We start from the raw sequence: 17,132 nt of genomic DNA on the forward strand, positions 1-17,132 counted from the left end.
ACTAGAAGAAAACAGTAGGAGAAACTTTATATTCATTTAATACACAATATACTTGCAAATATTAGTACCTAATATGTATCTTATTTATTGCACAGGATGGGTTACACATTTAATATTCATTATGTCAATGACTGTATCAATCTGCTGACGCCTTTCTATTTCCAAAAATAAATATGTGATGTGATTAACCTACTCTAAGTATACTTGTGCGTACCTTCCATAAATAATAAGTTATCTTGCTATTTCCTTTTTGACACTTTTTTCTTTGGCTATTTATACCACATCTGAAAGGATACCATCTGCCCTTCAGTCTTCATGAGATTAGTAGCTAGAAGAAATCTTGGTAACTACAGATTCCAAGGCTTTCCATATATAAAATCTTTTGGTACTGTCCGACACAGCTGAAATACACTTAAGACTTTTCAAACATGCCCAAAGGTGTTTCAAACCACTGAACCAGATAATAATTTTCAACTGTTACCAAAGACACCGTTACCAAAGACACATTTACTAAAACAAATCTAAGATAAACTTAATTGCCACCAGAATTTAACAATGCATATACACATTTTAAAGGTTTTGCAAAAATCTTTTCAAAAGCCATCTTAAAATTCCACATAGTATTTGTGCATTTTCTTGGTAGTGCTGATTGTAATGCTCTTACAGTTATATTCCCACACAAACTATTTGCTGAGCCAATTTTAAGAAGAGGGAACTTTTCTGCTACAGAATGCTAAAATCCAAGCGATGAGACACTCCTTTGCACAGAAAGTGGCTGACACAGCACAAATCGGCAATGCCCAGCTGTCTTCTGCAAAATGTGATTAAATGTGGCTGGCACTAAGAGAATCTCTATTTGAGAATGGTGACTAAACCTCACTACCACTATCTAACACTACGGTGAAAAGCAAATCTGGACTCTGCTAAAATTCATTACTTGCTTAGCACTTCATAAATTGGCACTTTTTTGGTTTCTTCCCCCCCGCCTTTTTTCCTTCTTGGTTCAATATGATTAGATTTTGCCCAGGCAGCATTAGTAATTTATACTGATGAGTGACACATTACTTAAAGTGACATATATGGCTGCATTTCTTTGAAAGACTTTAAAATAAAATCAACCTTGAGAGTAAACATGAGCAGGTAATTAGGCACCTATGATAATGTGTTCAGATCTTATCCAGAAACTAATAATTAAAAGATCTAATTCTTCTTCTGTTATATAGAATGTGATTACAGGTTATGTGCTAAGATAATTTGCAGGGTAATAAAGTTGGATTAGTGAGGAATCAAGATATATAATTCTTCTTTAATTACTTACCTTCTTATTCTATATAAAACATAAGGTAAGAAATATATTTCTAGGTAAAGAAATTTATCTCAGGAATTTGGTATAAACAGAACACTACTTTGCAAAATTTGAGTGGAATGGGATGCTACCAGACTCCAGATATAACTTTGCATCTCTCAAGATTGCCTTTGTTTACATCGTTACACAGTATTTTTGCTATTTTCTGTTACGTCTTCAATTCTTCATGAGTATTCAAATTATAAAGGATTATGCACAAGGGGTATGTTTTTTTAATACTGCCCTCCTGGCAGTTTGTATCATCTTAGCCAAGAATTTAATCAAGGCTCAAATAGTTAAAAAATTCAAAAGTCAGTTACAAACTTTTCATTCACACTTTTTTCAGATGCTTTCAAAATCATCATGTGTTCTACTAATTAAGTAAATAACAACCGAAATTTCCAATAGGGTTGTTAATAGGAAGTAGTAATGGTCAATTACAGTTTATTGGTAAATTTGTTTATGGCTCCAATGTCAGCATGAAGCCCCTAATTATCAATACTCAAAAGGCTCATTATTTTAGGAACTCTAGAAGTAGGAAGACAACTGAATTGATGAAGTAGATCTGAATGTGTATCAGTGCTATAAGCTATGATGCTTTGGCAGCTACAGTTTGGTGACTTTCACATGCTTATATCTTCCTTTTGTGACTTTACTTGAAAAGGAATGTAAAACTGAGAAAACCTGGCTTAAAACTAGTATCTCCATGTCTTTTACATTTCATTATAGTATCTTCAATATGTAAAATTCACTGTCACAACGCTGCTTGACATTGTAAATATCTAAAAATTGACTTTCAAAAGCAAGAAAGAGAAAGCCTCCAGTTTTTTATGGAACAAGCATTCCCTCTGTCCTTCCTAGACGCTACTCCTCTATCAGCCTTCTCTCATCCTTTGAGAGCACACATCGCTGCATACCAAAGAGGAGGTATAAAATCTTCCTGGTGCGGGGTGCTGCTCAGGGCTGAGAAAGTGCTCTCGTTTTTCATTCTCTCACGCTGCGTTAGCATAAAACCAGGTTTAGTGGCTTTACTTCAAACACGATGCTCGCTGCTTTTTGGATTTTTCCCAATTGCAGACAGGTCCCAGCAGAGATTCCTTGCCACTCAGCACAACAGCAGCGAGCAACATAGGCTGTAAATTCATTTTGTCACGGCTTAGGAAGTTTAAGTCATAATTCAGTAGAAGAGCTATTTCCCAGATAAACCGTAATTGTAAGCAGATTTTGTTAGAAGCATAACCTAAAGAAGGCAAGGAGGAGCAGTGGCATTTCTAACAGCTGCCCACAAAGAGATTTTGCTTCTTTAACCACTACCTTAGAGTAGGTAATAGTTATTCTATCTAAACTAAACCACATCTAAACTAAAGGTTTAGAGATTTAAATACAAGATTGTGTGTATTCGGATTAGATGCCTTAAAAATGTATAATCACGATGTAGTGTTTGTGATTTAAATTTTTTTAAGTCTAGTCCTTTATTAATCAGGTACCTCTTAAATGTTCCAATGGAAATTAGACATGGGTGTGTATTTTAACCAAAGCGGTAATTAATGACCAAGCTCGTTTCTGATTTCAGCCATCCTTGTTTGTGTTTACTTCAGTAATGTATTTCTAATTGCACAAAAGCAAAACTGTCAAGACAACTTATGAAAAGCGAGGACTACCTCAGGAATAATCTGATCTATGAAACACAAAGCGTCTTGAAAAAATTAATTTACTTCATTTTAAAGGTTGTATAAGGTGTGTCTGTATAATGACATCGGAATGAATCACTCTTTTCAGTAGTATTCAAAACATTTTTTGCTCCTGCTGTTGTCGCAAAATATTCAGCATTATGGAAAGCATTAAATGATACTACTGCTCTCCCATTAAGAAAAAGAACTTAGTGTGTAAAGTTTCAGCTTTGGAAATAATTCTGCATTGTTGGGTTGTTTATGAAATAGAGTGAATGAAGTTAGGCAGCAAGTGATTTCTTCAGTCTCCTGGCTAAGAAAAAATATGGGGAAAACCAAAATGAATCTTGGAAATCAAACAACTTTTGGGCCAAGTACCAAAAAAATGAGGCTTTTTTTGACAAATATATTCATTTAAAACTGCTGTGCACAGTTTAGATCTTAACTAAGAATATGCCACTGGGAAAACAGACTCTTATGATGTTTATTATAACTGCTGTTTTTTGACAAGGTTTAAGGCAAGAAAAAAAATGAAGTATTTCACTTTGCACTCCTAATTGGCACTTTATTTTTTAAACATGTTAATTAATACTCTTTGATCTATCCCAGTGTTATCCTTCAAAATCAGAAAACTGGTTTTGCATTTGGAACAACAATACCTCATTAAGAAAAAGATCCCTGTATTCCAATTTCTTTAAACTTCTGGCTGGTATTAGATGCAGTACCATCTGTGTAACCAGTCAAAAAGAGACTTGTTCAGACACTATTATGGGAAAGACAATGCTGTACTGTATTGTCCATTTTTAACTATACTTTTGATACAGTTAAGCTGCACCTAAGAAGAAGTACAAGCACTAGAAGTCCACGATGAGGATCTGGCAGACAGTAACATGGGGTATTGGAACTGGTAGAATTGATTTTAATGTGGAGAAGAATTAAAATATTTAAAATAAACACCCGTTCCAGAAATATTTTACAGTGCTTAACCTTTTTTTTCATTAAAACCTAAGCTTCCCACCTACACTATGGGAATCTTCTTCTGCCAACTAAGTGTATCTGATTATTTGGATTAATTTGGGGATTTAATACCAACTAACTTTAAGCTGAGCTTATCCGCTATTCATAAATCAAGTCCCATCTTAAGTTAATTTCAAGGCTGATTATTTTTGGAACATTTTATGGTATAAATTATTCATTACATAGATGTATTATACCTGTTTGCCAGAAAATAACAGAGGTTGTGCCAACTCATTTTTTAAAATATGATACCTGGGGAGCAAATATTAAAACACAGTTGGCAATATTTCAGCCAACTGATAAGAATTACCATACACTGCAATTTCATGCTTTTTTTTTTTCCCCCCACTATCTTGATAGTGAAATCCATTTCTGTGCCAAGGTTTGGCATTACCGAAGTTCTTAAATCAGGGCACAAGTGGTATAAGGATTTGTATTAAATCTTCACTCAGTATTACAGATTTGGATAATTTTGTCTTGTTTAATTTTAAGAAAATCATTGAAGCGCCAATGTTTGACTGCTCCTCACAAACCTAGGAAGACAACAATGATTTCAGAACAACCACATATTTCCCAGTTAATTTACAGATAAAAATCTCTTGTTCCATGTCACACAAGAAACCAAAGTCCTAATCTGTTTTATGTGGCACTATTCAACTGTCCTCAAGCAACTTTAAAATATATGAATACACACAAAAATGTTTAACTCAACTCTATCGTTCTTAATGACCATGTAATAAAATAGATCGCAATACCCACACCTAGGAAAAGTGAACACAGATTCTACCTTTACAAATGCAGTCACTGAATTACACTCTACAATTTGTTATTCTGTAAACCACTTCGAAATACTGCTAACTTAAGGATGAAAAATGTTGCCTAAAAATTGAACTTTTTTCCATTACATTATGTTCTGCTTGTATCAGCAAGCAGATTTATTGGCAGTATTCTTTTATCATTTTTCAGCTGCAATACCATTTGCCATGGTGGCAGTGCATTTGCTTGTATGTTGTGTCCTCAGAAGAAGCTGCTCTGATGCAACAGTCTCTCTGATGCAAGCTGACTAAATGAGGGTCGCAGTTTCTTTGTAACTGCAGCCCCCCTTTGTCAGCATATGCAACTGAAACAAGTCTGAATTAATACAGAAGACCTTGCAGGATTTTTTGGTTTATTTTTGGAAAGATGTATTTTAAATGTAACTACTTCAAATCACATTGTATTGAATGTTAAAATATATCACATATAAAACATATTTAAGACACAATTAAGCATGCATATACACTACCACCATGTGCCAACCTCACATATTATTATATTCAAATTGGGTTTTCTTGTATATATAAAATGTTAAGGATGTTGGCTGTAGTGAAAATATGTTGTTCCAAATGTTTAGTAAATGCCCAGATAAAGTCTGTCCATGCAACGCTGATTCAATCATCTTCTGTGTGTACTCAAGCAAGGAGAATCCCACCTAAACTCTAACCCTTGCTAATCTAAAGTAACTGTCTCAGCTCCCTCCTACAGTCAGTGGACAGGAAAATGCAGCTCCAGAGAACAATTCATCCAAAACTAAGGAAAACGTCTAAAATAAGGGAGCAGGATTGACATTTTGCAAAAAGGAAGCCAAGACACAGGGAGAGTAAGAATTAAAATTTCTATTAAATTAGTTACTCAATTTGCAATAGTCCAGATCGCATCATTATGGAGACTTAGTGCTTTCAAAACATAGCTTACACCATCACTCACTGCAGCTCTGAGAATTCAGCGTTTTTACATGTTGGACCAAGGGATCCAGGCCGGGTAACAGCAAACACGGAGAAAAAATTACTAAACATTTGAAAATTTCAATTTCTCTAGCATGCACAGGAGCTCTGGGATGACACAAAGGTAAAATTCAATTTTCTGGTCACAACTCAAGTCCTCCAAACATAAGGTCAAGCTTCCTTTTTTTCTTTTTTCCTGTTCCTGAAATCATCACTTCAGTTTTCATGCCTTGCAAAACCTAAAGATAGTATATTAATCTAATACTCAACCCAAATTAATCCCTGTCAGTGACTCCCAACAGCTAAATCAGAGAAGGCAGAGGTCCTATACAAAAAAACCCAAAATAGCACAGCCTGAAATAACTGAAGGCTGTAAATTCACATATAGCCACAAAAGGACTTAAGTATGCCAGCTTAATTTTGGGATTTCCTAAATTTTGAGAGACTGATGCCAGGATTTTTAAGTTCTGCTGTTTATCTTTTTTAACAACACACTTATGTGAAATCATGTATGTGTGAGAAAATGCACCCCGAGTTTGAGAAAAATAAATAATGAAAAAGTTTAAATTCCATAAACCATAATGAGATTGTCACCTGCACAACTCATGAGTAGATCAGAAACTTCTCCACTCCCCACAGGTTTTCTTAACCACCCACTTTATATTTTTCTAGAATAAAATTCTACAGACTACAAGAATTAAATCTAATTGCTCTTTTTTTTCTGATCAAATTAAGAGATTTGAAATAAATTTTAGGGGGTTTAAAATTATTTTTAATTTAAAAATATTTCCAACATTATATTCACCATTTTAATATTACAGTGTCCAATTACATTTACATATTCACTGTGTGAAAGTAAGATATACCCAAATAAACATTTCTACTTGGCTAATAAGTAAAATTGTCTATGATTGCTTTCCAACACAAAAGGTGTACAAAAAAATATTACTTGCCAGGGTTGGTGTGTCATGTATTTGTAGTTCCAGAAAATATTTCCTGAGGGGCTTAGATGAGAATTCTGTGCATATATACTGACAATTTATTTCCACTGAAAAAATGCAATACAGTAAAAAGATGAAATAAAAGCAAACTAAACAGAAGTCAAGAGACAAGGCAGCTGATCTTGCAGCACTCAAATAATGACCTGACATGTACACTCTGCAGCGTTTTGCAAAACAGATTGTACGCAAAGATGAGCAGCTCGGAATCTAACTAGCACAGTCATCGTAACCACCATGATGTATGTTTAAACTCTTCGCTGCCCTGGTCCTTTGCAAAATTTTTAAATTGAAGGAGATATTTTAAAACAGTACTTTTTAAATGGAAGGCAATAGAAGAGAGTCCACATCCAATAATAAGGAGACCTCACACTGAGACTCTTATCACACATAATGAACAAATGGTCAGGCCACATTTATTCCTACTGAATATTACCACATCACAATATTGAATGATTTTGTTTATATTTTATTAATTTCATTTTTATGAAATACAACTCAAATAAGGTTCTATATCCATTCTGAATATCACTATTTGAAACAATTAGCAGGTTTACGATTTAGAGCAAAGGATTTGGCAATCCTGAAAGCGCACCGTGATCCTTTCGCAGGGTGGATGGATAATGTTATAGAAATGGAGCGCTTATAGGTTTACTTCAGCTTTCATGTGATGTAGCAAAATCGACAATGTTTTTGAGATGAGAGAGCTTGTCAGACCTTAGTAGTGAGCATCACCCATTCCATAAAAGTGACAGCAAGTATTACCAGCAGAGAAGATGTTGCCCTCATGCCCTACAGCAAAGTCACTGTCTGTCTGTTATTTGACAGGCAGGGTAATATGGGAATATGTTACGCTGCTGGAAAAAACTGACACAATTGCTGGAGAGTCCTGTGACGAGTATGAACAAAATGGAAGTAGCATGCCCAACATTTGTGATAGATAACAATTTAAAGCATATGTTTATTACCGCTAAATCTCTCGTACTGCTGACACCTGCAAGTGCTTACTAAAATCTGAAAATCAAATCACATTATTCGTTGTCAGCAGTATGCAACTTTTCCTGAACATGAAAAACTGAAATTCGTCATTAGAAATAAAAACTAACTGAACCATTATATGCTATGCACTGTAATCTCTCTAGTCACTAAAATAGTGTAATTTACCTATCTATTGTTTTCAAGGACCAATACTGCTACAGAAAATATTGGGGAATTTTAAAATGTACACTATAACAGTGATTTAAATTGGATCAAACCAGACAAACGAAGTTGAAGGAATGAAAACTAAACAATAGTCTCCTTAGCCAAAGCTGGAAATACAATCCCATTTTGCTGCTATAATCCATACATGAAACTTCACTGTGACACACCAAGAATTGGATTTAGTGAGTGACTGAGAGACTGAAATTGCTGGTAGCTCAGGCTTGCAATTCATCCGCAGGTCAGGCAGAGTGCAGCAAACAATGCAACTTTCTCTACGGTTTTCCTCTTCTGAGCTCTAAGTACACATTTGAGAGACTACCCCCTCTAGTAACGGGTGGAAAAAGCCTTTATCATATCAGCTCCTCCTGGCTGTGAAAAGCTGTGCAAAATTGCGGATATATAATACAAAATCCTAAAGCCACAGAGAATATTGAATGTGAAAATGATTAAGTACCTAAACAAAGCTCTAAACCTTTAAATAATATGTTCACCTTTAGGAAGGTCTGTAAGGAGTTTAACTCAACACCATGTTGTTCGAATTTGTTATGCAGTATAGATTATCACCAAAAAAAAAGCTACAGAAAAAACCTTTTAAAACATAGAAAGCAATATCGCTTTTTCAGAAAAATTTCTCTGCACAGCTCTGTGGAGAAGCTATGGGAAAGTGTCTGAACAAAACCACAAGGAGTCCCCATAAGACAATTTTTCAGTATCTTTCATATTCATTACATTTTCACTTGTATACAATTCAAATTGCCTGTGCTTGAAAGCGCAAAAGACTTTATTTAAATTTACACATTAAAAATCTCTATGAAAGAAAATTAGACACAATAACAAGCATTTTTAAAAATGTGTAATAATCACTAAGATAACAGAATATATATCATTATTCTAATGATAAAGTTTGTTTACTCTTCAGAACACTGTATTTTTCAACATGCACCTTAAAACTAACACACACCCTGCGCTAAGTGAAGTCAACCACACTGAATTTACGGATAAAGTATTTTTAAAATTTCACCTGGTACATAGTGTGCTAATCTCCTGGAAAACACATTTAGAAATTACAAACTGGGGTTTTTTTTGTTTACTCAGAAGAAGCCAAGAAAACAGGAGACAGAAGATTTTAACTAATATTATCAAGAACCCCTTTTAAGTTTCAGCAGGTGACAGAAATTCAATAACAATTTTAATGCACTCTTGGAAAGTCAGTTGCATGTAAGTGGTATTCAAGAAAGATTGCTTGATGTCCAAACCGTAGTGGACAGCTAATTTCCAATGTCTGTCTTCATATCTCCTTACAGAAGAACAATTTGATTAACCCCCAGGTGAAACTGAATGCCATATTTTTCCAGTTGGAAAGAGACACTAGCAAGCCAAAAATTATACCTCTCTCAGAACATTTTGTATGTTCCATTCTTAAGAGAAATGTCATGAAGGAGTTTAAGTATCCAAGTATGCTAACAGGTAACATATGACAACATCTCTGCACAGCCGTGTCCCTGTGTATCCAAATACTGAGTCACTTCCTTACAAGTTAAGAAATTCTGCGAAATACAAAGAATGTGGCAGAATAGCCTGTAAAATTTTACAGGCTTTTAGAATGCTCTGTTATTTTAACACTGAGGTATCAGACGCATTTATAATTCACTTTGAAAATCAATTGGAAAATGTCTCTTCAGAGGTTATGGTGATGATAGAAAAGAATGCCAGTGCTAAAGAAGCTTCTGTGCAGACAAACAAAGGATCAAACTCTTTATTTTTTTAAAAGTCAGTACTACAGAAGCACACTATTACTGTCAATATTATTAAAGAGAGTTAATCCATGTCAAAAATTAAATTCTAGTTTTAAAATGTTATATTTGATCAAGGCATACCAATCAGTATAAAGTATTAACAACCTTCATATGATTTTCCAGTGAAAAAAACAGGTTTAGTAATGCAAATCATCTTCATTTATTAAGAAAAACATGTATTTTCTACCTCTGTCCATAGAGGCTCGTATTCTGTACTAGTCCTGAAATCCTTCACTTGTCAATAATGTTACAAATCCTGCTACAGTATCCATACTGACTCCTTTCTCAGAGAGAACATGTGAAAAGAAAGCATTTAACTGGGATAATAGAATTCTCTTTATTGATTAAGAATATTTCCATTTTGCATACATTCTTTTTTTTTTTTTACCTCTTTTACAGACAATCTGAAATCATTATTTTATGACCTACTGTTTTTCAGAGCAAACCTATGTATAGCATTTCAACAAGAACTTCAGATGCTGAGTAAGATTGCTAAAACAAGAATACTTTAACTATTTCACAGGATGAATTAACTTACTTTGGAGGATGTAGAGTCACATTCCTGACAAATCCATCCATAGCCAGTCTGTTTAGGAGACTTTTTCAAAGGAGGGTCTAGACAGCCAAAATGGTAGCAAAGCCTGCATTCATCACACCTGGCACAGAAAAAAAACAATTAAAAAATTATATATCAACAGTACTTCTATACTATTTTAGATTTAGCTTCCCTGCAATTCTCAGCACAAAATTTCCTGATCTATTATCATAATATTAAAAAACCCATTTTCTATAAGGGGTATTTTCAAAAACAATCACTTCAAGTAGGTTCTGCCTAATTTGGAATAGTCTGATGCAGACACTAATACATCACCTTTGGCATCATCTTATATAAATTACATTATTTCAGAGACTTGCAAATTAAAGAAAAAAATGTATAACCAGTTCAATTTTTTAGACACTTCAATGTCATTCATTGCAATTTATTTTCAGAAATTTGCGACTTTTTTAGACAGTGACAATATTGATTTTTCATCGTTTTAAGACACTATTTTACACATCTACTCTTTCAAGGAAAACTCTGTGAATTGCTTGCTCAGATATTCAACAACTCAAGTATAATTTACAGCTATGAATTATATTTTTTACACTAGGACTATGTGGTCGATAAATAAATGCAGAAATATTTTCTGATTTGCTTTCAATTTTCTGGAAAGGGGCATTAATTTAAAAGGATTTCACTGTGATCTTTCACTTATAAAACAGCCCTACGTACACACAACAATTTAATGTTCTTTTTCAATAAACCTTTCATTAGTCTTTTTTACTATGTATGTCCCACATAAAAAGCTCAAAACAGAGCATAGCATGTTCACCCACTCTTCATGTACCAGCATTGAAGAAACGCTACACTGTAACAAGTGCTTCATGAAAGGATTTTTAAATCAGTACAATATGCTCAAAATGAGAAAAAGATTTTAAATCCAACTAGAGATTTTCATATATCCTACTGATACTTGACTTTATTTGTATATCCCCCTGTATTCTTTTGTGTGAAAAAGAAAGCTTTTTTCAAATTTACTTTGCAATATTCTCTTCATTAAATGTCCTTAAACTCTGAATTAAATCAAATATAAATTACCCCAAAATAGGAAATAGAGTCAATGTTTAAAAATAAAATTTTCTAGGAAATCCTCTATACTTTCTTTCTCTGCTTCCCTGGCCGCTTATTTTTTCCTCTACAAAGCAGGCGAACACAAAGATCTCCCCAAATTGCAATAACAGCATGGCACGGGCATCATCAGATCAAAGACAGAGGGATACAATTTATCAACAGAACACACAGTGCATCACAGAAAGAGGATTCAACTGACAGAACACACTGCTGTATTAACAGAAGAAAATGTTCACGTGACTTTTCTCCAGGGATTAGTCTCCAAATAAAAAGAAGTAACCGTTTTCTGATTATGATTGTTTAACCTAAATAAATACTTTTTTTCTTGCTGTCAAGGCTGTGCTCGCTAGGGAAGCCTTCTGTTATTAGCAGTTATGTGTAAAACATGAGCACGGGTTAGAGGTACGGCATGTACGGTCTTCTGCTAAGTAGAAATTAAAAACAATAATCTGCCTATCCACGGTATGCAACACCGGACTGCTTGGTTTTGGTATTTTTAACAAATAGGATATACCATATTACAAACTATATTCTTAGAATTGTTCAGTAATAACTCAATCTAATTCCAGCACAAAGGAAACACTTTAAAAAATGAAACCATCCGCAGTTTTTCATGACAGAAGAGTTCTACTGTAGAAATATATTACTTACAATTAGGAATACATACAGTTCTATTTCTTGGAAAAGGTGTATTAAATAATAAAAAGGTTGAGAGTGGGAGATGAGACAGGTTACACTCCTACATCCCAACAGCGTATGTGACCTTCAGCAAAAGATTAAGCCTCCTTTGAGCCTCAATGTTCTCATCTGTAAAGGAATATATTTTTACAAGCCTATTTCTATATCTAGAATCTTATTCACAGAAGTGCTTGCATTTGAGCAGTGCTTATCAGGACTCCCTTCCTGTAAACTGTTTGGGATCGTCTAAGTAACACAAAATAAAGCATCATGCTATTTCTGACTGATTTAGTGGATTTTTCAGAGCTTAATCCTAAAATCTACATTTGACTTCAAACAGTACTAATTTAGACTTTTTTCTGAAGTGATTGTTATAAACACAAGTGTTTATACATTCAAAAGAAAACGTTTCCTCTTTAAAATTACGCTTTGCCATCTCTCCTTACATCTTTTCCATTTTATATCTAGAATGTGGTTATTTCCCGACTGCACCTTCAGTCACGTTTCAGAAGTACGCTGGGGGAGTTAGCAAGGCTGGGTTGAAATAACCAGAACATCATGAAATTAAATACAGATCTGGAGGCACCATTCTAAAGCAGAATATTTTTAATATTTATTGTCATTAATTTTTATCACTTCAAAGCTGTTTAGTTTGGTAGAAGAAAGACTACATTTTCCTAGAGTGAGTTAAAAATAGCTACATAAGTTTTCAGATACTAATAGCTTCTATCTGCATCTGCACAGCTGAGAAAATGCAAATAACAAAAGCGCATTTTCATGTACCAAAACATAAAAAGCTGCATGGTGATAAAAATGAAACTATACCAAATATTTTTAAACACTTCCTTCATACTGGTTTTTATTGGAATACAAATTCTCTGTTGTGCAATGTAAATTCACTGATTCTGAAGTTCCCAGAGCACGATGCTGGGAAAACGGATGAACACACACTGTACCTTGGCTAAAGATGATGCCCTCACTATCTGGCAACTCTCCTGTCTGCCGAGACTGACTTGGGACAAAATGTGAAGCTTACACATATCACAGTACAGGAAACAAAACTGGCATTACTAATTGCTAATTCCAAAAGAAAACCTCATACCTAGTTTAAAGTAGCACTAGCAAAATAAGAGTAAGCCCTCAAGTCTATACTATTACTTGTGTTCTTTTGCCTAGCAACATAAAATGATGGAAAATCCACTGTCAGATTCAGAAAATAAGAGAGCGATACAAAATAAGGAGCATTTTCAACTTAATTAGAGACTGAAATTGTTGGGTCACAAAAGGTGTCATGCCGAGAGACTCACAGCCTTTCAGTCAATGCACTCACATATCAATGGCAATATGGACATTTACAGAGCAAAGGAGCCACATGGCACTGTCATTTACGAATACCATCCACCCTGAAGATGGCTTCATAGTACAACTATTGAGCTATGGAGAGAAAAAGGGAAAGGAACCACTCCCTCCATTTTAAAGGTTCAGCCAAAATTTGTACCCTTGTGGATTCAAGGTCGCATCTTTAAACCAATCCTTACACTAGCAAATATTTTATCTTGCTATTATTTGTGGATTTGTGGTTAAGTACGTGATTTACAAATGCAATTAAGCACATAGCCACCGTCAGTGGCCTGCCTAGCAGTTGTACCGAAAACTTTGTGAAAATAAAAACAGAGCTCCGCACAAAGACAAGCTAACCTAACCTCCTAAATTACCTCTAACTGACAGGTAATTGCTTACTATCAATGTTTTAACAAGCCTGAAATTACTTTATGCATCAAAATTAGAAATCGCTGTGTTCCTCATTCCAGCAATTAATGAGGATAGATATATGCCCACTATATATGGAGAAAATGGGGTGTGAAGAAGAAAGGTGAATTCTGAAGGAGTTAGGTTAAGAAATTAAAAAAGAATAAAAAAATCCCAAACATTTTTCACTTATAAAAGCATAGAATGCAGGTCAGCTACATCCTCACAGCAAGAAAGCTTGATTAGGGCATTTCCGTACCTGAAATACGTCTGCTTTGTTCTTTAATAAAGTGATCTCCATCTGCTCATGCCCTTGGATTGTTTTTATTAGTTTTTTAGCAGCACAGCTGGCTGTGCTCAAGCCCTACATCGCTCTGCATTTTCCTGTTTATAATTAACTAATTATGCTCTAATCAATAGTGTAGATACTGATTTTACAATGTAAATGAGATAAATGAGATAATGGCTGGGGTCAATCTCATTTTATTCACAAAGCCCAGCACACGCATCCAATTTCATTACATTGCATCTACCTGCACAGGAGGGAGTCTTATCAGTTGGCCTGCAGAAGTCTTCCTGTGAGCACTGGGGAAAAAGACCTGTGGTTTTACAGAGGAACAGCGAATGCAAAACCTGCCCATCGCTGGCACATTTGTAAGTCACTGGTTAATACCATCGCAAACCACAAAGAGCTGATTCAGCCAGAGTGAAGAAACCTATTTTGCATTCACAAGACAGCATCACCCATCTATAGCTGTAAAAGTAATTACCTACATGTCCCTGAAACACAACATTAATAAGCTAATCTTTAAATACAACTTTCCAAATATGCTTCAGAGGCTACAGAAAATCTCTCACTTATGTACACATCATTGCACATCGTCTGCGGTGTCATGCCAAAAGGTACCATGTTGAACAAAATACAGAATTGCAAAATACACACACTACTCCCTGTTCATCACGACAGCTTAGAAAGATTTACTTAGGTGGCAAAAAGATATGGAACTTTGCTATCCTATTGACAAACCATCATCACCATTAAAACTTGTCATATAAGCTTTACTCTGGCAAACTCAGAATTAATTAGAACAAAATTAGAAGTAATTTAATCTGGAATTGTTACACTCTCAGAGAACTGCAGTAGGATGAGTGTGCATTCGCTCACCCATTAGCTGGGGGGATGCACCACTATGGCTACTCCAGCTTCTGTGTGGATTTGACTTTAACTATTGATACACATTTTTCCTTGTTGGCTTGTTCTGCACCCCATTTCTGACTAAAGAATCTTAACACCTGAGGAAGAGATGATGCTTCTCAGACACTGGTCTCTCTCCCCTTTAATCCCTCAGTCTCAAGTGCTGGGCCCCTCTGAAACCACGAACAGCTGGAGACATGCACAGGTGGGTTCACTGTAGGCTGCAGCATGTTCTTGGGTTCAGATGAACAATTTAAAACCAGCTACAACAGCTTAAGGAGCATGTAAGCATTCCCCCAAAAAACAGAGTAAGCTCATGTAGGTCAAGGGAATTCAAACCGTAGAACCAAGGTAACTGACTTTGGAGGGGAGCAGGTGAGGAGCGCTCCTGTGATACCTAATTGCAACCAGACCGCAGAAGTGATAAATTCTGGGTGACGGGAATGAATACTATGGGATGAGTTATACCAGCAACTCTTACACGTAATGTCAAAGGCGGCACTTTCCTGGGCCATTAATTAAAGAATAAAATTAATTAAAGATCTAATGGTGAAATAACTGTATAATTGTGTACTTAGTGCATTGTTATTAATGGTGTCCAAAAACTACATTTATGCTACTTACTGAGGGAGGACCCGAAACAACAGTACTTTTTCATTATGGAGCATGTGTAAAACATTCTTCTTTTTAGCTTTCTCTTCTGACACCTCTAGAAACAAAGTGAAGGTAAGTGGAGATACGTCTTTGTATCCTACCCTGCCATTCTACACCAAAACTCTTCAGTGCAGCCCCATGGATTCCAACAGAAATTGCTTTCATTTCACTGCGCTGTGTCATAGGCCAAGCTCAAACCAGAAGTGATGCAGTGCTGTATTTAGACTCTAATTTAAAATATAAGGGCTAGATCCTTAGCAACTCTTTTGTTTTCAGGCAGAATATTGTCAAAAGAGAAAAACATATTAAGTATAAAATGGAAAAAGCTGTTTTTCTTCTTCCTGATTTCTACACTTTTTCCCATGTCTCTAAGTGGCATAACAACTAAAAATAGTCAAGTCTTCTTGCAGTTTCTGTTCTACAGAACAGTTTTAAGAAACTATTAGCACCAGGATAATTTAAAAGTCTTCTCACATAGGCCAGCCAAGCTTTAGGTGACTTCACTATCAGGAGCGTGACAGATTCCAGCACTAAAATTCTTACGTGACTGCACATGCATACAATGTTGAATATAAACCAGGATATAGCACAATTATATACCCTCTTCAAACACAGGTACGGGTTATCCTGAAAGGCTCTCTATCTCCAAAGATGCTCAAAATTCAACCGCGTGTAACTCCAGAACTTGATCTAATTTCAAAGTTAGATCTAACTTTGCAGTCAGTCCTGCTTTGAGTGGGTGGCTAAGAACAGCTGTCTACCAGAGGCTCCTTCCAACCTGAATCTTTCTGGATTCTAATATCTCCATAATTTTGATTTAAGTAAATGAAATACTCTTTCTGGGAAGGATAATGCTGATGGTATTACACAAAGTAATTAAAAAGCCACATTCAAATTTCTATTATGCCAGGTACAATGGAAGCATACAAAAGAAGTCCCTGACTTCCATAGTTTATAATGAGTTTAGATGAGACCATGGACTACTATTCTCTTCTGTTATGCCTGGAAGAGAGAGGGGCATGGCTATTGTTGAAAGGTGAGAGAATATACCAGACGCAGGGTGATTATTACTTGCTATTTTTTGTATCTACCTACTACTGATGAAGACAGTGTACGGGCAAGATGGGCGCATGGCCTGATAGAGCAGGTCGAGCTTACTGAGCTAACAGTAGTTTCACGATAAAGTACCTATACGGTTTGGGAAACTGTACAATCTCTAACTTACTAAATTTCTGTCCAAATTCAAGGGCATTAATAAAATGACTTTTTTTCTCTTTAGTATAAAATAATCCTGTGGAAAAGCCTTCATTCACTTGAAGGATCTATGCTACCCTTTTCAGCATCTGCTATGTGAAGTAAGTTTTTTAAAAATACTGTATTTAGCACTAGTTA

At 35.3% G+C, this 17,132-nt stretch overlaps 1 protein-coding gene across 1 annotated transcript in view; it reads right to left on the reverse strand.

The window, feature by feature from the left end:
* The window catches only part of PHF14 (PHD finger protein 14), a 169,667-nt gene that overhangs the window by 43,671 nt on the left and 108,864 nt on the right, over positions 1–17,132 (reverse strand). Inside the window, 1 exon segment of the mRNA XM_009895355.1 lies at positions 10,331–10,448. Coding sequence (XP_009893657.1) covers positions 10,331–10,448 — 118 coding nt within the window.

Source organism: Charadrius vociferus, unplaced genomic scaffold (genome assembly GCF_000708025.1).
Source record: "Charadrius vociferus isolate BGI_N301 unplaced genomic scaffold, ASM70802v2 scaffold31, whole genome shotgun sequence".
In the NCBI taxonomy this organism is placed as follows: Eukaryota; Metazoa; Chordata; class Aves; order Charadriiformes; family Charadriidae; genus Charadrius; species Charadrius vociferus.